The 22,885-nt window shown below is 41.1% G+C and overlaps 1 protein-coding gene across 1 annotated transcript in view; it reads right to left on the bottom strand.

Moving 5' to 3' along the window:
- The window catches only part of phlpp2 (PH domain and leucine rich repeat protein phosphatase 2), a 70,184-nt gene that overhangs the window by 2,145 nt on the left and 45,154 nt on the right, over positions 1-22,885 (bottom strand). The window contains exons 10-18 of the mRNA XM_056460799.1: positions 21,781-21,876; positions 19,040-19,195; positions 16,997-17,197; positions 15,123-15,285; positions 11,282-11,412; positions 11,031-11,144; positions 8,673-8,867; positions 6,179-6,410; positions 1-5,772 (exon numbers count right to left, since the gene is read on the bottom strand). The exon at positions 1-5,772 is cut by the window's left edge and continues 2,145 nt beyond it. Of these exons, the coding sequence (XP_056316774.1) occupies positions 4,504-5,772; positions 6,179-6,410; positions 8,673-8,867; positions 11,031-11,144; positions 11,282-11,412; positions 15,123-15,285; positions 16,997-17,197; positions 19,040-19,195; positions 21,781-21,876 (2,557 nt within the window). The 3' untranslated portion in view covers positions 1-4,503. The remainder of the gene's footprint in view (positions 5,773-6,178; positions 6,411-8,672; positions 8,868-11,030; positions 11,145-11,281; positions 11,413-15,122; positions 15,286-16,996; positions 17,198-19,039; positions 19,196-21,780; positions 21,877-22,885) is intronic.

The following is a 22,885-nucleotide window of genomic DNA, read 5'->3' on the forward strand; positions in this document are numbered from 1 at the left end:
CTCTCGTTCTAGTGTAATAATCTGCGCATTCTATAACTTTCATTATATAATTTTCTGTCTGTGTTAGTACGGGATGTCTACAAAAGAGTCAAGCTTCAAATAGAAAAATTATCGAAAGTTTTTGGAATCGATGCTAATGGTCTAATCCGATTCAATGATCTATGCTAAGCTAAAGTGCTCACGCCAGACTTCGAGATCGGCTGATTGGATGAAAAAAATGGTAAAACTCAACTGTTTAAATGTAGGGGAGTCCTAAAATGAGCCTGTTTTGTTAAAAAGTGGAGTGTTCCTTTAAGCATGCAGCTCTGTTGCTATTTGCTAGGCTGATATGGCTAGGAACTATACTCTCGTTCTAGTGTAATAATCCGCAATTCTTTAACTTTCATTATATAATAATATAATTTTCTGACAGTCTTAGTACATAATGTCTACAGAAGAGTCAAGCTTTAAATAGGAAAATTATCGACACTTTTGGAATCGATGCTAATGGTCTAATCCGATTCAATGATCTATGCTAAGCTAAGCTAAAGTGATCCCGCCAGACCTCGAGATCGTCTGATTGGATGAAAAAAAAAAATGGTAAAACTCAACTGTTTAAAAGTCCTAAAATGAGCCTGTTTTGTTAAAAAGTGGAGTGTTCCTTTAAGCATGCAGCTCTGTTGTTATTTGCTAGGCTGATATGGCTAGGAACTATACTCTCGTTCTAGTGTAATAATCCGCAATTCTTTAACTTTCATTATATAATAATATAATTTTCCGACAGTCTTAGTACATAATGTCTACAGAAGAGTCAAGCTTTAAATAGGAAAATATCGAAACTTTTTGGAATCAATGCTAATGGTCTAATCCGATTCAATGTTTTATGCTAAGCTAAGCTAAAAGTGCTTCCACCAGATCTGGAGATCGGCTGTTTGGATTGAAAAAATAATGTTCAAACTCAACTGTTTAACTGTAGGGGAGTTCTAAAATAGGCCTGTCTTGTTAAAAAGTGGAGTGTTCCTTTAAGCATACAGCTCTGTTGCTATTTGCTAGGCTGATATGGCTAGGAACTATACTCTCGTTCTAGTGTAATAATCTGCAATTCTATAACTTTCATTACATAATTATATAATTTTCCGTCTGTGTTAGTACAGGATGTCTACAGAAGAGTCAAGCCTCAAATAGGAAAATTATCGAAAGTTTTTGGAATCCATGCTAATGGTCTAATCCGATTTAATGATCTATGCTAAGCTAAGCTAAAGTGATCCCGCCAGACCTCGAGATCGGCTGATTGTATTAAAAAAAATGGTAAAACTCAACTGTTTAAAAGTCCTAAAATGAGCCTGTTTTGTTAAAAAGTGGAGTGTTCCTTTAAGCATGCAGCTCTGTTGCTATTTGCTAGGCTGATATGGCTAGGAACTATACTCTCGTTCTAGTGTAATAATCCGCAATTCTTTAACTTTCATTATATAATAATATAATTTTCCGACAGTCTTAGTACATAATGTCTACAGAAGAGTCAAGCTTTAAATAGGAAAATATCGAAACTTTTTGGAATCGATGCTAATGGTCTAATCCGATTCAATGTTTTATGCTAAGCTAAGCTAAAAGTGCTTCCACCAGATCTGGAGATCGGCTGTTTGGATTGAAAACAAAAATGTTCAAACTCAACTGTTTAACTGTAGGGGAGTTCTAAAATAAGCCTGTCTTGTTAAAAAGTGGAGTGTTCCTTTAAGCATACAGCTCTGTTGCTATTTTCTAGGCTGATATGGCTAGGAACTATACTCTAATTCTGACGTAATAATCTGCAATTCTATAACTTTCATTAGATCATTTTCTGTAAGTCTTAGTACATGATGTAACTACAGAAGAGTCAAGCTTTAAATAGGACAATTATCTAAAGTTTTTGGTGTTGATGCTAATGGTCTAATCCGATTCAATGACCTATGCTAAGCTAAGCTAAAAGTGCTTCTGCCAGATCTGGAAATTGGCTGATTGGATTTTAAAAATCGTTTAACAGTAGAGGAATTAAAATGAGCCTGTTTTGCTATAAAAGTGGAGTGTTCCTTTAAGCATACAGCTCTGATAACGTAAGGATCAATTTCCTGTGAAATATACTTCACTTAATTTTAAATGCAACAAATGGGAATCGGAATATAAACACTAAAGAAATGGTGCTTCAAGGCCATAACAGAAACAAACATCTGAGTACTGCTGGGCTGCTGCATCCCTGCCACTGGCTTCAGCTCTCAGTGAAACCCCAGGGAAGACTCAAATTCTCAAAATAACTCAATTCAAGTACCACTATTTTACAGCTTTTGGCACACGAGCTACAGTTTCAGGTCTGTAGGCAATTAAAATGAACAACTAACGGCAGCAAATGTTCAATTCAAAATCCGTTCAACGCGGGGATCCAGATTAGTTTGATGGCAGGCTTTTCTCACACATATAGCAAACACTAAGCTGTATGCAAGTTTGGCACAAGAGCATATAAATAAATCAAACCGGTTATCAATGACAGAATTCACCTAGAGATGAGATGGCTTTAACCTACTATGAGCAAACAGACACACTTAAGCTCATTGACACATTCAAGTACTGGGTTTATTTTAGTAACTCATCTGATTTAAAAAACAAAAATTTATTATTATTTTTTAATGAGGTGCAATTTCAAAGCAAAAAATGCAATGGATTTAAAATGATCCCAAACAACTCAATTTTTGAGGGTTTGTTGGGACAACTTAATCGTTTTACGTTCAGTCAACTTAAAATTGTAAAAACCATTAAAAGTGAAATGAACCGATTTGTGTTGGGACGACATGAAGGGATTGTGTGGAGCCTAACTTTTTTTATTTATTTATTTTTTGCAGTGTACAAACGTCTTTTTAATTGGGAACTATTATAATCCTCTGTAAGCACATGTAAAAATAGTTCATAATAAATTCTGAGAGTGTGCCTAATAAATTATAAATATAATTCAATACCACTGACACTCTCAAATAGCCAATTGCATTTGATAACGTCAATTAATTTAACTTCTAATAATTAAACATGGACTTTGCGCTTCAAGTCCCTAATTTTAAATCCCTATCTATTTATTAATTAATTATAAAAAAGGAACTTTTAAACGTATTAATGGATCGTGGAAAAAGAACAACTTCATTCCAGGGAAAACCCTGAAAAAGCAAACAAGAGTTGTTTCCTATGAACACCACTAGATGTCTCTTCAAACCGTAAGCACAGTGGTTTACTGCACAGAATTCCCTGATACTGTGATTGTGGCAATGACAAACTCAAATGACCCTTTCCTCAGGTCCCCTGTTTAAAACAAACTAGCCTGTTTCCTTATACGTACGTGCCATGCGTGGCAAAAACAGAGCACACATACCCAAACAGACACACTGCACGATACATTATATCATATGCCCTTTTCCTCTCATACCGAAAAAAAAAAACCTAAAATGTCAGCTGTTCACGTTTTTCCTTGATAATGAGAAAACATCCCAACTTCACTCAGATCAACAGCAAAACCGCACTACTACAAAGACCCAATGACATTTTCGCGGCCCACAGAATTGTCATGTAGTCATGGCACACTCGAACTTCAAGTACTCTAAACAACCCGAGACAGCTCAAGTTATGATTTCAGACAAGGTTGTGAGGTCTTTCTGGTCCCCAAAAGACTTGCACCGAGAACTGGATGTACTAAGAAATGATGGTTTGTGTCTCCATCTCGCTCTGACCTCCATCACTAGGCCGATTCCCTCTTCAGAGTTGTTGCGTCAAGTTCATTGTACTCTTCTACTGTGCAAAGGGTTCCAGAGACGCCCATGGCTTTATCTGGGACGTCCCAAATGCATACAAGTGAGGAGATCAGGGGAGGTGGAGAAAGGTCTTTTCAAGGATACACCACTCATCCCTCGCTTCCACATTGTCAGATGGGAAGGGATCTGTTTGAAATATTCCTCAAGAATTCAGAAGTGCAGCATCCCAACTTTTCACCATTGTGGGAAGGAGAGCAAGACTGCACATACGCCAGAACAGTAAAGGCTCTCTGAACCTCAACCATCTTCAAGAGGCACTTTTCTCTTTTTTTTTTTGGTCTCAGTAAGTATCTTTCCACCAGAAGGCAAAATCATTGAAGCCTACTTTAAGCCTGTGACCTTTGATATAAAGGGCGAATGTCGAAATTAACTCACGCATGGTGATGTATAAGGTACTCCAGCTCCATGCTGTGGTTTTTGGTCAAGGATAGCCCATGTGTTTCTCCACAAGACCTCAATCTTTCAGATTTCATCGGTCCTGACATTTGTACCCATTTCCACCCTTCCGGTCCTCGATGTGGGATCGGATGTGGGATTGGATGTGGCTACTCCATCGCAGATCAGCTCAATAACGCACATGCAGGGACCCACTCGTGATGACGGCGCTAAATAAGGACTGGAAAATCTCGAAGGCAGGAAGAGCGTGCTAGCCTCTTTGATGTGGCACTATGATGAGGAGATGCTCCTATGGTGTGGTCCACTATAGAGCGGTGTCGTAGACGTCCTGTTGCAAAATGGTGCTGGGGTGGAGTCCAGGGACGGTGGGGTTAGGTTGGTCCCAGTTGGGATCTCTTGCTGACGGCGGAGTTGATGGAGGTGGAGGCCCAGGAACCACAGGACTCTGACCCCTCAGCTGCTCCCGCACGTCCTGCTCCAGACTGGGTGGAATAATTAGCTGATCCTCCGGATCTTGCTGAGCCGGTGCAGCAAAATATCCAGACTTCTTTTTAGGTGCCTCCAGTGCTACTTCAATGATGTTGTGGCTATCCTCTGGAGCCACTACAGAACCATTAGAGAGCTTCTTCCCGAAGAGGCTGGAAGTAGACGGAGACTTCTTCAGATCTGAAATCTCACGTCCACATACTGCCAACAGGCAGCCGTTGGTTGCAGAAACCACCACGCTGTTTTGAAGCCGCATTTTGGTGGCATAGTCCAAACCCCTTGACTCATGGCGCCCATCTAAGTCCTTTGGACTTTCAGGTGGATTAGAGCGCAGCTGAAAAGCACAGCAGTGAATGTCCACCTCCACCTCTAGCTTACTCCCATTAGAGATGACTCCTTCTAAAGGAGCCTCATCGTCGCTGTCCAGTCCATTGTCGGACTGGTTGCTGGAGAAGGTGGCACTGGAAGGTTGCCGCTGGAATAGAGCCGTGTGCACTCCGGGGCCCAGACTAGGCAGGGGTCCTGTATTACACAAGGTAGCAGCAGGATGCAGACTACAACGGCGCTCCGGACGAGCTGTAGTTCCCGAAGATGGGTGCTCATCTGAGGCTGTGGATCCAGCCTCGCTGCCCACTTCCGAGGCGGACATCTCGCTGTTGAACTCAGAGGCAATGCCACTACTTGATGATGGCGTCGCTGGGTCACCAGGAGACACTGAAATCGGCAAAGGTGTCGGAGCAAGACATCCTCGTGGTTCTGCAGTCAAAAGAGGAGGCTCACATGTACAGCTGTCTTCTCCGATATGCAAGGCTACCACAACTGCTCCGACATTATCCCGGCAGCCATAGCTCTGTGCCAGCGTGCAGAGCTTTTTGGCAGCAGCACGAGGCTCTCTGACAGCTAGCACAGTGCTCACTGCCTCCTGGTAGGAAACCTTCTGGAAGAGTGCTTTGTTTCCTAGGATCAGGAACTCATCTTGGGAACACAGAGGCTCTGTGTGCACCCAGGGTTTGGGAAGCACCCAGGGAAACAGGTAGGAGCAGCCAAGTAATCGTGAGCAGCATGTTACCCCGCTCACCTTGTTATCCTACAACACAAAAGAATCAAATGGTTAGAGTCAGAAAGATGCTTTTACTTCTCTCTCACAAGGTTATTGCATTGTTAAATGAGCTTTTATTTGGATACTATTTTTAAATTTGCTGTCCAAGTAACTTTTAGTTCTTTTCGTTGATGTTTAGTTAGTTTTATTTTAGTTTTTATTTTGTGGAAACATTATTATATATGTATATTGTTTGTTAGTAATTCTAGTGACTAGAATCAGCGACTGCTAGTTTCAGTGTTTTCATTTATTGTGATTTTTTTTTTTATTGTTCTTTATTTCAGTTTGACCAATAGTTTTAGTTTTCTGTTTACTAAAACAAACATGCTCACTCACAGCCATACAGATGACATGAAGCCTCCGCCAGTTACGTGAAATGAGAAAGAACCAATACCTCGGTGATAATAGCTTTAGCCAGTTTGACACGCTCCGTCTCCTCAGCGCTCTGTTCCAGGCTGAAAACTTTTGAGAGGGCAAGAGGTTGCCCATCACGGCACAGTACAGCTTGGCAGGTGCCCACATTGGCCACAGTGAGGCTAAAGTAGCTGCCCGGCTCGGAGGACTCGTGATGGATGTAGCAGAGCAGAGCAGAGGCACCAAGCTTTTGGCCTGCCATGCCAAGTTTCCTGAAAAAACACACAACAGAAGTATAAGAAATGCATTTATTAGTTACAGCTAAGAACCTTAATCCAATTTGTTTTGTTTTTGTTCTATACATATTATATTAGGACAATGTAATGTACAGTCAAAGTGGTCCTTAATCCCGCAAGACAAAATACTACAGTAATTTATATTAAATACTATATTATTTTTGAGCCATAATACTAATAATAGTAATGTATTTGAATGAATCTGGTGTGGTAATTCTATAGACCTTTTTCTTGGTTGCTGCACAAAGGGAGCCATAGCGATCAGCATCCTCTGGTAGGATGCTTAGAACTTCTGTTTACAGCGTATACAACTAGTAAATCTTGATCAGAAAATGGTTGTCAATACCGTTGAGTGGCTTATGGAGGGTTTTGGTGATCCACATCTGATTTCGAAAGACGTGTGTTATACTGTCAGATGCGGTTCTGGTTGGAGCAAAATCGCCTAAAACTGTAGTTTTCCACATACTACAATACACCACAGTTTACTTTAGGAAAAACTAAAGTCTACTACGGTATGTAATACAGTTTATCAGTTCTCTATTGTTAATATTACAGTATGCTGCAGCATTCATAAAAACAGCTGTAAATACTATTATATATATATATATATATATATATATATATATATATATATATATATATATATATATATATATATATATATATATATATATATATATATATATATATATATATATATACAGCATAATTCAACAGAAGCTAGCTGTCTGCAGCTCTCACATGGTGGCCAACTGAAGCTAAGCAGGGCTGTGCCCGGTCACTACCTGGATAGGAGACCACAGGGGAAAGCTAGGTTGCTGCCTGAATTGGTGTTAGCGAGACCAGCAGGGGGCGCACAACCTGTGGTCTGTTTGTGTCTGAACGCCCCAGTATAGTAAAGGGGACACTATACTACTCAGTGAGTGCAGTCTTTTGGATGAGACGTTAAACCGGGCTCCTGACTCTCTGTGGTTGTTAAAAGTCACAGGATGTCCTTCGATAAAGAGTAGGGGTTTAACCTCAGCATCCTGGCCAAATTTGCCCACTGCCTATTATAGCCTTATAACCATCCATTATCATAATTAGCTTCATCTCTCTGTCTCCTCTCCACCAATCAGGTGGCGTGTGGTTTGAGCAATATGGCTGCTGGTGGTGGATGAGGACATTCCCCAAAATAAATGTGTAAAGCGCTTTGAGTGTCCAGAAAAGCGCTATATAAATGTAAGGAATTAATAATTAACATGGATCAAAAACACTATGAAATGTATTTACTATGAATTACCATAGTATTTTTTTCATGTAGGATGGAAAGTGGTGGGGGTTTTTTTATCAATGGGGTTTATCATGCAAAAATGACCGAGTGACAGCACATTATCCCCTTCACCATTACACACAGACTTGCCAAACTAATATTTATACTATTTATTTATTTTTATTTTATTTACACTATTTTCATTTATTGAAATTATGTGAGAGGAATGAAGGATTTTTCATGACTGGTCTATTTATTTTAAGGTGTCCTTGTTATCGTGTAACTATTAGTTTAATTAGCATTAATTACATGTACTTAACATATGGTTAATATGGGTTAGGGTTAGTTGCATGTAATAATGCATAATTAACTGTAACTACTATAGTAAGTTCACCAAGACACCTTAAAATAAGGTATTACCCAATCAAGTATGCCAAATTTGTATCATTATTATTAATTATTATACAAACCAGCAGATTAATAAATGATTTATCAATCAAAAAGGCAACATGGTGGCTTAGTGGTCAGCACTGTCGCCTCACAGCAAGAAGGTCGCTGGTTCGAGTCTTGGCTGGGCCAGTTTGTGTTTCTATGTGGAGTTTGCATGTTCTCCCAGTGTTAGCGTGGGTTTCCTCCGGGTGCTCCGGTTTCCCCCACAGTCCAAACACATGCGCTATAGATGGATTGATTAAACTAAATTGGCCGCAGTGTATGAGTGTGCATGTGAGAGTGTATGGGTGTTTCCCAGTACTGGGTTGCAGCTGGAAGGGCATTCGCTGTGTAAAAACATATGATAAATAAATTGGCAGTTCATTCCGCTGTGTCGACCCCTGATAAAGGGTCTAAGCCAAAGAAAAATTAATGAATGAATGAACAAAACAAAGCTTAATCAAACCAGCTGCTTTATGTGTGTGTGTGTGTGTGTGTGTGTGTGTGTGTGTGTGTGTGTGTGTGTGTGTGTGTGTGTGTGCGTGTGCAAAACACACCTATGAGAGGTCAGGAAAGTGTTGCACATGTATACACTGTCCACACTGGAGTGCTGTATCTCCTCTGCCAAAACATCTCCCATGGTGCACTGCAGTAACCTGGAAACTTCCTCATTGCGGTCGCCATCGAAAATCCCATAGGCTGCCTCCGTACTGTCCCCGAAGCGATCCACGGCCAGCACAGACACACACAGCCTGAACGCAGGTAAAAACACAAGACTTCATGAAAACAACACCCAACCCAAATGTTACAAAGCGTAGCATATAGCCTTACAAATACATTTAATTGGATGGTAATCGATACATCTATGCATACGCAAACTCGGTCTCTCTGACAAACGCACGGAAGTTGGCCCCCTTTGGTGCATGAAGAGAGATTGCGATATTTGAGACTGAGTGCTTTGAAACTGGAGGTAATGCCCTTTACTGGGGGAGCAGAGCACACTGAGGTCACATTAAACATGTAGATACAAGAGGTTTAAGCCTATGGGATTCTGCATTTAAACCAGGCCCCCCTGCTGCCAAATCTATCACGATAAAAAAACAATGCTACGATTATTCTGAGACTGCGGTTTTCTCAGAATAGTTATTAAACACTATCTGACAAAAGTCTTGTCGTTGATCCTAGTTGTAAGATGAACAAATAATAACCTGACTACTAGTTGATCATTTGGAAACCTGCCTGTTGGAAACCTATTGGAACCTGCATGACCCAAGATTCTCACAAAAATCTGTCAAGTTTGGTGAAGGAAAAATCATGGTTTGGGGTTACATTCAGTATGGGGGCGTGCAAGTGATCTGCAGAGTGGATGGCAACATCAACAGCCTGAGGTATCAAGACATTTGTGCTGCCCATTACATTACAAACCACAGGAGAGGGCAAATTCTTCAGCAGGATGTCGCTCCTCATACTTCAGCCTCCACATCAAAGCTCCTAAAAGCAAAGATGGTCAAGGTGCTCTAGGATTGGCCAGCCCAGTCACCAGACATGAACATTATTGAGCATGTCTGGGGTAAGATGAAGGAGGAGGCGTTGAAGATGAATCCAAAGGATCTTGATGAACTCTGGGAGTCCTGCAAGAACGCTTTCTTTGTCATTCCAGATGACTTTATTAATCAGTGATTTGAGTCATTGCAGAGATGTATGGATGCAGTCCTCCAAGATCATGGGAGTCATACTGTTACATGTCCACGTATTTAGTATTTATTTATTTATGTTACTTTGTCCCCCTTTAGTGTTTTGTTGCTGTTTGCGTGTTGATTTAAGTTGATTCCTCCGCACCTGCAGACCATTGACCGCCGGTGATTTAAGAGCTCGCGCAGCAGCACTTCAGTGACGGGGATTTGAGCGGCCGTCCAGACGTGGAGTTGTGCTCCTTTTGTGTTCAGCCTTCATTTATTCTGTTTTCTCCCTTTGTTTATGTTTGATTATTCAATTAATAAAACCCCTAGACCGATCCGTTTGTGTTTTTCCCTCATTTAATGTTGACGTAACCGTGGTCTTAACACATACACAATATTAATTCCACTGCAGCATGGCTTTATATTCTATACTGGACATTATTTCTGTTCAGTGACAAGACTTTTGTCTAAGCAAAGTCAGACCTTACTGTCCTAATTAAATAATTCAAAATCAAGGCATGATCATATTTCATTCTAGTATAATAAGCGTAATCTAGAGGCCTTTCATATAAGCCACTTCTGATACCAAATGATCGACCAGAAGTCAAGTTATTATATGATGTTCCTAAAACTTGGATAGGCGACAAGACTGTAGTCAGGTTGTGTATTAGAAAAAAGGCCCTCAGTGGCTTCATCTGTTCTACTGCAGCTAATTCCAGTTTTCTCTTCGATATTTGGTGCAGGTTTATCAGGAAGTGATGATTTTGTTCTCCTTGGTATATTTGATGGAAAAGCTGCTTTATTGTTTTATAATGCTGTAAAGTACACATGAAATCAAAACTAGACATTGATTTTGTTAGCTCACATTGCTAGTTTTGTGGTGAACAGTTCATCTGTGCGTGTCATGAAGAAAAAAACAGCAGTTTACCCTTGTGATCTTTAATTGAAATCTGAAAATGCACTTCCTGATTGTTTTCAGTTAAATTCTCAGATTAGGTCTGTCTGAGGTATTGGGCGTGGCTTACATACTTAACCACGCCCCCTCCAGCTGTCAGTTTTGACAACAAACAGAAATGGTGAGGGGGAGGAGTCTGTTAGGTTGCAATCACTCTCCTGAAACTCTTTCTGAAATGCCTACTTTACTACATCCAATCAGCTCGCAGTAGGAAAAACAAGCCACGCCCACTGTTTTCTCATTTAACATTCCGTTTCTCTAGGACTCGAGATGTTGCTCACTTGTTCCTCTGCCCACACATCTCAGCGTAACCATGATCCCACAGGGTGGACGAGGCCTGTGCGTCTCCTGCGCTCACAGTGGGCTTCTGGTCCAGCTTCAAAGTGCTGATGTGACTGGGAAAAGAGGACGACACGGAGAGATGGCAGAGAAACAAAAGAGAGCAATTAACCGGCGGTGTCTGAGTGTGTCAAAGCATCTTAATACTAATCAACTGCATAATGAGTGGAGACTGGAGGTTTTTGTGGCTCACCTGAAGAGGTTGAGTGTTTTATGCTCTAACATGAGGCTGCTGTTGCCCGTCAGGTCCAGCTCCTGCAGGGTGGACGGAAGAGAGTCCGGCAGGAGGATTTCGGTCTGCTCATTACAGCTCACGTCCACCAGCTGCACAAGATGAAAGGTGTACAATAGAGAATATTCAAACATCACTCACTTACCTCACTCACTTTCCTTTGGCTTATTCCTCTTTTATTAGAGGGGTGGCGTGGGGGGTTTTCACGACAATATTTTTTCTATATAATTTACATATATTGTTATTAATATATTCATATTCAAATGCAACTATTTATTAAAAACACAAATTCATTCATTCATTTTCTTTTTGGCTTAGTCTCATTATTAATCTGGGGTCGCCACAGCGGAATGAACCGCTAATTTATCCAGCATATGTTTTATGCAGCAGATGCCCTCCCAGCAGCAACCCTACACTGGAAAACATCCATACACACTCATACACTACTAGTTTATTCAATTCACCTACAGTGCATGTGTTTGGACTGTGGGGGAAACCGGAGCACCCGGAGGAAACCCACGCGAACATGGGAAGAACATGCAAACTCCACACTGAAATGCCAACTGACCCAGCCGGGACTTGAACAAGTGACCTTCTTGCTGTGAGGCGATTGTGCTAAACCACTGCACCACTGTGACACCCTTAGGCCAAATAAACATTTTAATTTATTTTATTTTATTAATTAATACATTAAATTGAATTTATATTTCATTTTTATTCATTATTATTATTATTATTATTTTATTATAATTAATTATTATTTTTTTGTTTATTTTATTTATTTATTATTTTCTTTTTTATTTTATTCTATTTCATTCTGTTTTTATTTTATTTAAATTTTGACACCAAAAAACACAAATTATGATAATAAATATAAAAAGTCTTAGTTAAAAATGATAAATAAACATCTAAATAATACAAATGCTAAATATAAACTGTAAAAAATATTGTTGCCTACAATTTTTTAGCTGAATCAAATGAGCTTTTCTAGTCATCTGAACTTACATCAATCAAACGGACGAAAAATATTAAGTTAAACATAATAAACATAAACAAAACAAGTTAAAAGCAACATACAATATTTGTTGGCTTGACTTTTTGGCATTACATTTTTTACAGTGTACATTTACATTGTAACGAACAAACATTACATGCTTTAATTATTGTTTTAGTTATTTGTGATGTCAGAAACAGTGGTTGCAATATTACTACGGGCCACTAGGCTGCACTAGAGGGGCGTGATATCTGGATATATTCCAGGTCACCATAGAGTAAGTGAGTTGTGTTTGGTAGAGGGAACCACATGGTGAACTAATGGCTCGTTTCCATTGACTGGTACGGTACGGTACGGTTCGGTTTGGTACGGGTCACCTTTATCAGGCTTGCGTTTCCACTAACAAGGGTACCCTTTTGGTGGGCGTGGTGTATGACAGAAAGTTTCAGTCGACGTCATTCTCACTCGAGGAAATGTCTACAATAAAGCTGTACAGTCACTCACGTATCATATGAAAAGCACTTCTCATAAAACAGATGCTTCATACACATAAATACTTGTGTATAAGTGTTTATTACTAACTTTTGAACATGAGTTGATTATAACTGCAGATCAATGACAGTGCGAAACAGCCTACTGTAACGTCTGTAATTATATTAAATAACTTATTAAACGAACGTATATAAACACATACAGCCCCTTACAGTCTCCGATTTGTTACCAACTACAGAAGAACAATATATAGCAGACATTTCGCCCGTATTTAGGTTTAAAATCAACACAAATTATAGCCTACAGTCAGTGAAAACCTCTTATCTGTGTCTGTAATCTTCAGCAGCACATGTAGCCTCTGTTAAACAGTAATTCCGTCATTCCCGTTCATATTAGTCCGAAATGTGAAGATAATAAGTTAGTTAAACATGGCAGTTTGTTCGCGTTTGCTGAAAAAATAATGTGCTCCTTTTTTCCGGCTTCTCCTTTGTTTCTTCACGCTTCACTCTCGCGTTTGTCAGTGTCTGACAGGATCGGGTTTTAAAAGCACATCAATAATCAAGCGCAGTTTATTATCATCAGCTCAAGAAGTTTGTTATTTCAGATATAATGTTAGACGCGCGCGAACGCAAGGAAGAAAGCGAAACCGCTCGCGCCTCAGACTGGCTCGTAAAAAACTACGGGGCACAGGGTAAATTTGCTCTTCTTCTTGGCTTTGTGGCTGTTTATCAAGACGACGACAAGGTTTGTTTGAGCCCAGATCGACCATGGCTTGTTATTATATGTATTTATAATTCCGCTGTAATCTCTCGGCTGTGTATTTCAAACATGGCGGGTTTTTTGTTTTCATTCTGGCTTGTTGCGTAAGCGAATGACGCCTCTCTGTAAACCAATAGCGTTCAGCTGCGCATGTGGCTCCGCCCTTTGGTACCCTTTCTCGTGTTTGGTACCCTTTCGAAAGGGTGCCGAAAAAGTGGTACGGTACAGTTCGGTTCGGTACGCTTTTTGACAGTGGAAACGGCCATAAAAGCGTACCAAACCAAACCGAACCGTACCGTACCCTCAGTGGAAACGGGCCATATAGCTACCGACCCACTCTGCTTCTGACATTTCTTTGAGAACATTATTGTTGCTGCTCAAATGTGAGTATTGAATAAGTTTTAGGTTTGAGAATATTTTCGATATTTAGTTGTGATTTGACCTATGTTTATTTTTAATGCAGACAGGACCTGTTGTCCTGGAGGGTTTCAGATGTGGCAATTGATACTTTCATTGGACTTCGTTGATTGGCTTTCAGCAATCTTTATGCTCATCATTGGCGAGTGAACTATATGCTTAGACTTAGAATGACGGTCAGTGACTCTTAAATTCCTCATTGTGCTATCGTTTTTCCAGAGTGAGGAAGTGGATATCATTGCACCGCACTCTATACAACCTATACAATGATACAATCTATACAACATTTACCTCACCATCTATTTCATTTAAACAGACTGTGTACTTTCAATGACTACTTAGTTCTGTATATTGAATGCTTTAGTTTGTATGGGCTATATTTACATGCAGAGAAAGTAAACAAGAAGGAAAAAAAACAGGCTTGTGAAGTTTTCTAATTTCAGTGTGTGTGAAATAAATTCTGTGAACTCCCTCAGTGTAACATCTTGCTTACATAGAGGAGGTGTTACAACATCTAAATAAACATCCAGGGCCTTATCATACACCCGGCGCAATAAGGCGCAAGATGCGTTTGCCCCAACGTGTTGCTATTTTCAGACCAGCGCAACAGTAATTTTCCCATTTTGTGCCACGTTGTTTAAATAGCAAATCTATTTGCGCCACTTTATGGACTGATGGGTGTTTCGTCTAGAAAGGAGGTGTGTTAAGGCGCATTGTTGGTGCGTGGCTATTTAGAGGAGCTAAAATAGACTGTGCTCTTCCTGTTTGTTTTCAGTTAAATTCTCAGTTTAGGTCTGTCTGAGGTATCGGGCGGGGCTAACATACTTAACCACGCCCCCTCTAGCTGTCAGTTTTGATAACAAACAGAAACGATGTGCAGGAGGAGTCTGTTAGGTTGTAATAACTCTCCCCAAACCCTTTCCCCGATCTTTCTGAATGAAATGCCTACTTTACTACATCCAATCAGCTCGCAGTAGAAAAAAACAAGCCACACCCACTGTTTTCTCATTTAACATTCTGTTTCTCTAGGAACTGCGTCACAATATGAAAAAAAAACATCACACCTTCCTGTTCATCCAGACATTAAGACCATTACAGTATTTACACCCAGGCTTTCAGCATGCGTCCCTCCACACTAACCTTGATCTCGGGCAGGGTAAGGACCTCTGGGAACACACTGATGTGGTTGGAGTGGGCGATGAGGCTGTGCAGTCTCTTACAGCTGGACACGGTAGACGGGATGCTCTTCAGCTTGTTCCCGCTCACGTTCAGCTCCTCCAGGACCTCCAGCTTACTGAGTTTGCTGAAAACATGACAAGAGGCCATTAGAGGTCTTATTAACACCCAATGCTGGGCCACGACATGCGATTAGAGCTATCTTTTCCGTGTTAATCTAATCAGGGTGTCTACAGCATTAAACACGTCAAAGGTCCTGAAATTAAAATCTAAATATATAGATGTTGGAAGCACGGCGGCGCAGTGTGTAGCACAATCACCTCACAGCAAGAAGGTCGCTGGTTCGAGCCTCGGCTGAGTCAGTTGGCATTTCTGTGTGGAGTTTGCATGTTCTCCCCGTGTTAGAGTGGGTTTCCTCGGGGTGCTCCGGTTTCCCCCACAAGTCCAAAGACATGTGGTATAGGTGAATTGGGTAAGCTAAACTGTCCGTAGTGTATGTGTGTGAAATACAGTGTATGGGTGTTTCCCATCGATGAACCGCCAACTTATCCAGCTTATGTTTTACGCAGCAGATGCCCTTCCAGCTGCAACTCATCACTGGGAAACATCCAAACACACTCATTTACACTCATACACTGCAGACAATTTAGCCTACCCAATTCACCTGTACTGCATGTCTTTGGACTTGCATTCTGCGTGTTCCAGAATCTACAGATTTCTATCTTCAAGGATAAAGACGTTGGCGTGTCCCCGACATCAGAACCACCACCTCCAGAAATCTCCAGTTCTGCGTGTTCCAGAATCTACAGATTTCTTCTTCTCAAAGCTCAAGAGAGCCAAGTCTGCTCGTTCCATGCTTCAAGATCTGCAACTTCTCCAACCACTGCATAAATATTCCACTTTCCAACCCTCTAAATGAGACCCTGGCAGAGTGTGTTTCAGTATGAAATATTTTAATTAATTAGATGTTAATAACTGATATTCATTAATAAAATGAATAAAAACTTCCTTACATTAATATTAATAAAAACTTCCTTAATTATTTGTTATTGTAAAATAAGGCTTACCTTACCTTAATCACATTCATGACTCGCCTATGCACATACATTTAGCAATTTAGCTACCTTTGTTTACTATTTTGTTAATAAGTACACATTTATTACAATTGTGTTTTCCTTGTGTTGATAATACAGAAAAAGGCTCTACAAATCAGACGATCTCACTATCCTTCAGATTTGGCCAGATAATAAACTCCTCATTTGTATATTTCAATTAACATTATTTTATTGTGTCTGCGCCAATAGCCTAGTGGTTAGTGCGTCGACACATAGCACCAAGGTGTTTGTGGCGACCCGAGTTCGATTCCCAGATCGAGGTCCTTTCCTGTCTGTACAATCTCCACTGTCCTATCCCAATAAAGCTGAAAACCCCTAAGACATAATTATAAAAAATTATATATATTTCATTGTTAATTATTTTGACAGTGGAATGCTGTCTGGTGCCCCGTTTAAAAGGACTTACTTATCTGTTATTTCTACATTAATTGGTGCCCTTGTGCGAGGCTAAAATATTAACATCAATACCAAAATATTGATGTTAATATTTGATAAATCCAATTATCACTACAAAACGAAGGAGGAAAAACTTTGTTTACACCATTACACTTGTACGTGTGGACATGGCCAACATGTGCTGACGAATTTATGCTTCTTGTCAACTGTCAATTACACAAACTCTGTCAAAAGCACACAAAAACCTGCAAGTTCACGTTGTGTATGTGTTTGAACGTAAACAGCAGAGGAATACATGGAAATGCAGGATTGTCCGACGTCCAGTACCTGGCAGGGAAGGACAGCAGCTGGTTATAAGCCATATGCAGGACCCGCAGGTTCTGGTGTCCAACCAGAAGGGCGGCGCAGTTCTCATTCAGGTGGTTTCCAGTGAGATAGAGCTCCTGCAGGGTGCTGAGGCTCTCCTCTGATTGGCTGCTCGGCGGGATCGTCTCCAGCCCATTGGCCGACACATTCAGAGACTTTAAACTAGTAAACAAGGAAAGACAAGCATACAGACGATAGCAGTAATGTTTGTGAAGTAAAAATCATCTCAAATACAAGCAGATCCTCGGTACATCTTTCAGCATTAGAGACGCCTAATGCTTGACAAGTAAATGAAGCCACAGGAAATGGAAGAGCTGCAGGCTGATGTGCTCATACTACTGAGTCTCACTGAGCGCCATATCTTCCTGTACACATCCATCAGTCTCTGAACACGCATGTCTGATCCTCCACACACAACACATCAACTCATCAGCCACAGCCGACTCCAATTCTGATAGAATTAGTAATGAAAAAGTATCCAGCATTTTGAAACAAAGAGCTCTCTTTTTTTTGATGATCCAGGCGCAAAGTCTAAAGTGCATGGCGCAAAAGCCTTAAGGGCATGTCAGAATCCACTTTTGCTATTTTAACGATGGAAAAATCCGTTTTTCGTCGTGGCGCATGGTCTAACAGGGTTGAGCTTATTCTCTTAATGAGATATGGGTGTGTTTTGAGAATAAACCAATCAGAGTCTCATCTGCCATTCCTTTTTAGAGTCAGTTGCGTCACGCCATAGCGCATTTGCTATTTACATGGCGGACTTCGTAAGTGTAAAAACTGAACCCTTCACTAACGAGAAAACAGTTAAACAGAGCATCTGCAGCGTGAGAATGAGAGAATGAGCCTACTCATTCTTTACTTTCACTTTCCCTCTCTTCCGTGGATAAGGAAACATGTTGTACGCACAGACATCCATTAGCCTATACATAATTAATTTAATTTAAGCGCAAAGATTTGTTTCAAAACTATTTCTAAATTCAGTTCTAATTTCCAGCAAATGAATAAATGAACAATAATATTGAAGTGTGGTCATATCCAGTTATATCCAAATACAAATAAACAATGCTATGCCCCATATGGTCCAAGAGTGTTTGTATTTATTTAACAATATGTGGTTTTGGCAAGAAAATGTACTACTTGGCTAATTGTGTGATGTAGGTGTGTTAACCCTCGTGTACTTTTCAAACTGACTACCCTTTCGTTATGTTCGGGGCTGTTTTTGCCCCACTGACTTCCATAATTACTATATTTACTACTGTATGTTCTGAGAGCTGAGCTGCTTGTTTTGATTTTCTCAGACATATCAAGTGTGCAAAGTTCTCTCTTTCACACGCACGCACACACGCACACACACACACACACACACACACACACACACACACAATACTCCATATAAAAGTCAGAAACTATGATTTTTCTGCACTGCAAATGATGATCAACAGTAAACATTACACAAATTGTACCTCTTTCCCACAGGAAAACCGGCAAAAATAAACAATACATAATAATATGGTGTCATGGCATAAAAATGTCATTGTAATGTAAGTCAATGGGGCAAAAACAGCTCCCAACATAATGAAAGGGTAGTCAAATCGCCCAGAGTGTATTGAGTTTTTGAACATTTTCAAAGCATTATCCCCAAATAAGTGTCAAAATAAGATTTGTGACCAAAAATCAGTCCATTTGCTGAAACACAGAGAAAGCCATGGCCAAATTAAGCCTCAAAATCACCCCAGAGTGGACGAAAACATCCCCAACAGCACACACGGGTTAAGAGTTTACAAAAAGTACTTTAAGTATTGGTAAACTCATGTTAGCAATTGGAAAAAACAACAACAGTGATTTGCAGAGAATTCCCTGTTTATATGCGCTGCAGTATACGTGTGTGATGTCTGAAGCTCCTGAGATCAGACAGAGACACAGCTGTGGCCCTTCACTGCACACATCAGCAGATAAACTGGAGGAAAAACAGCAGGAGAGGAGCAGCAGGAGAGCGTGACCTACTTTAAGGCCTTGTAGAAGAGGCTCTCGGGCAGTTCTCGTAAGCGGTTGTGCTGCAGGTCGAGGGTCTCCAGGGGGACGTGGTCCAGCAGCTCCGCCAGCCGCTCCAGCCTGTTGTTTCCAGCCAGCAGTTTCCGCAGACTCAGACTGCTGAGGAGCCTGAAATCAAGACGGAGAGCTTCAAAAACACTGCAGGACACCCACAACACAGTCAGGGAGGAAACGCAAAAGCAGATTCACCAGTTTACAGTTCAGCCAGGGATGAAAACTACATTAAAAAAGCGAGAAATACACACACACATACATATACATACTATACATACACACTCACCGGCGGCCACTTTATTAGGTACACCTCACTAGTACCGGGTTGGACCCCCTTTTGCCTTCAGAACTGCTTTAATCCTTCATGGCATAGATTCAACAAGGTACTGGAAATATTCCTCAGAGATTTTGCTCCATGTTGACATGATAGCATCACGCAGTTGCTGCAGATTTGTCGGCTGCACATCCATGATGTGAATCTCCCATTCCAGCACATCCCAAAGGTGCTCTATTGGATTGAGCTCTGGTGACTGTGGAGGCAATTTGAGTACGGTGAACTCATTGTCATGTTTAAAAAACCAGCCTGAGATGATTCACGCTTTATGACATGGTGGGTTATCCTGCTGGAAATAGCCATCAGAAGATGGAAACACTGCTTATAAAGGGATGGACCTGGTCAGCAGCAATACTCAGGTAGGCTGTGGTGTTGACTCGATGATCAATTGGTACTAATGGGCCCAAAGTGTGCCAAGAAACTATCCCCCATACTATTATACCACCAGCAGCAGCCTGAACCATTGATACAAGGCAGGATTGATCCATGTTTTCATGTTGTTGATGCTAAAATCTGACCCTACCATCCGAATGTCGCAGCAGAAATTGAGACTCCTCAGACCAGGCAACGTTTCTCCAATCTACTATTGTCCAGTTTTGGTGAGCCTGTGTGAATTGTAGCCTCAGTTTCCTGTTCTTAGCTGACATGAGTGGCACCCGGTTGGGTCTTCTGCTGCTGTAGCCCATTCACCTCAAGGTTGGACGTGTTGTGCATTCAGAGATGCTCTTCTGCAGACCTCGGTTTTAACGAGTGGTTATCTGAGTTACTGTTGTCTTTCTATCAGCTGGAACCAGTCTGGCCATTCTCCTCTGACCTCTGGCATTAACAAGGCAGAACACAGAACTGCCGCTCACTGGATATTTTCACTTTTTCAGACCATTCTCTGTAAACCCTAGAGATGGTTGTGCGTAAAAATCCCCAGAGATCAGCAGTTTCTGAAATACTCAGACCAGTCCGTCTGGCACCAACAACCACACCACATTCAAAGTCCCTTAAATCACCTTTCTACTCTATTCTTACGCTCAGTTTGAACTGCAGCAGATCGTCTTGACCATGAGTTTCTCCCATGTGATTGGCTGATTAGAAATTAGCGTTAACGAGCAGCTGAACAGGTGTACCTAATAAAGTGGCCAGTGAGTGTATAAACACACACATACATATACATACAGTATATTATGAAAAATACAAGCACAGTATGACTGAGAATGACATGAGGCTGAGTGAATATACGTCTGTTTTTTTGGTGAACTACTTCAGAATACCAGCACAGCATTTCCACAGTCTCAAACGGCACCCGAACTTCAAGGCGCACACACATTATCTCATTTGTGCACGGCTTTGAGCTCTTTCACATGCAAATGACTGGATGTTAATGTGGAATGAGCTGGAAATGGCGCTTGGAGACAGCGGAGTGTCCTCATCAAGCCTCTGCTGATGAACGCCGGCCTGTTTCTATTCACAGCCACCGTCTGGACACACACACACGCCTCATCCGCAGCATTCAGAACACACACACGGCGGATAAATAAACACAAACTGCTGATATTGAAGTCCTGACAAAGAGGAGAATCACGACAGATTCTTATAGAGGGAACATGCAAATTAAGTTTATGGTGGTCACACACACACACACACACTAACTCAGACAGGCATACACTCTCGCAAACACACACGCTCACTCAGACACAAAGACACAATCAAAGAAGCACACACAGTCTCACACACACTCACAAAAAGACACAGAAATACACTAACCAAGCAGACACACACGCACACTCACTCACAGACACACACACATTTACAGATACACACACAGTCACAGACACACACAGAAATACATTAACTAGGCGAGACACACACGCACACACACAGTCTAAAACACACATTCTCGAGCACACACACACACGCATGCACGCACGCACGCACACAGTCAAAAAAGGATGATCACTAACACATACACAGACACAAAACACAAATGCAGACACACACACACACATACACACAGATGCACACACACAGTCACAGAGTCACGTACACATAAACAGACACATACACGCACTCACAGATGCACAGACACACACGCACGCACGCACACACACCAACAGATGCACACTTACACACACACACACTCACAGATGCACACTCACTCACACACACAAACAAACACACACACACACGGACTTGCATTCAATCACAGATGCCCACACAGTCACAGAGAAACACACACACAGACACACACACACACACACACACACACACACACACACAAACACAGACAGACAGACAGACAGACAGACACACACACACACAGACAGACAGACAGACAGACACACATACACACATACACGCATACACACATACACACCTGGCTGGAAGCTCAGACAGCAGATTATGGGAGACGTCCAGCACCTCGATCTTCCTGCTGTCACACACCCAGTCTGGCAGATACTCCAGCAGATTCCTGCAGGACACACACACACACACACACACACACACACACACACAGAACAACAAAAACAGTGAGCAGCTCAAAGAATGACTCTGTTCAGATGAGTCGATTAGATTTGATTCTGATTCACAAGCTCTCAATTCAATTCTTTATTCGATTCATGATTCAATCCAGTGACAGCAGATTTAATACAGCTCCTAATCATATTTCTGAAAATGCAAAGAATACCCAAACACTCTTTCAGGTACATATATCAAAGCAGAAGTCAAATGATTATAGAACTGTAATTTCTTTTTCAGATGCTGCTCAACGGAGAGAAGATTTCTTTTCTCATTCCAGACTCATTTTATAGTTTTAATTTGTGATCATTCATTTCCTTTTGTCTCGGTCATTATGACAGTGCATAAGATTTTATTAGATATTTTGAAAGATACTAGTATCCAGCTTCAATTAAATTTAAAGGCTTAGCTAGGTTATTATTAGTTAATCACAGACCTGTAACAGACAGTAAGGTCTGACTTTGCTTAAAAGTCTTGTCACTTAACAGAAATAATGTCCAATATAGAATATAAAGTCATGCTGCAGTGAAAAAAATAATGAATATTGTGTCTGACTCCATCATGAGCTTGGAGGACTGCATCCATACATCTCTGCAATGACTCAAATCACTTAATAAAGTCATCTGGAATGGCAAAGAAAGCGTTCTTGCAGGACTCCCAGAGTTCATCAAGATTCTTTGGATTCATCTTCAATGCCTCCTCCTTCATCTTACTCAATAATGTTCATGTCTGGTGACTGGGCTGGCCAATCCTGGAGCACCTTGACCTTCTTTGCTTTCAGGGTCTTTGATATGGAGGCTGAAGTATGAGAAGGAGCGCTATCCTGCTGAAGAATTTGCCCTCTCCTGTGGTTTGTAATGTAATAGGCAGCACAAATGACTTGATACCTCAGGCTGTTGATGTTGCCATCCACTCTGCAGATCTCTCGCACGCCCCCATACTGAATGTAACCCCAAACCATG

Source organism: Danio aesculapii, chromosome 7, assembly GCF_903798145.1.
Source record: "Danio aesculapii chromosome 7, fDanAes4.1, whole genome shotgun sequence".
Classification (NCBI taxonomy): domain Eukaryota; kingdom Metazoa; phylum Chordata; class Actinopteri; order Cypriniformes; family Danionidae; genus Danio; species Danio aesculapii.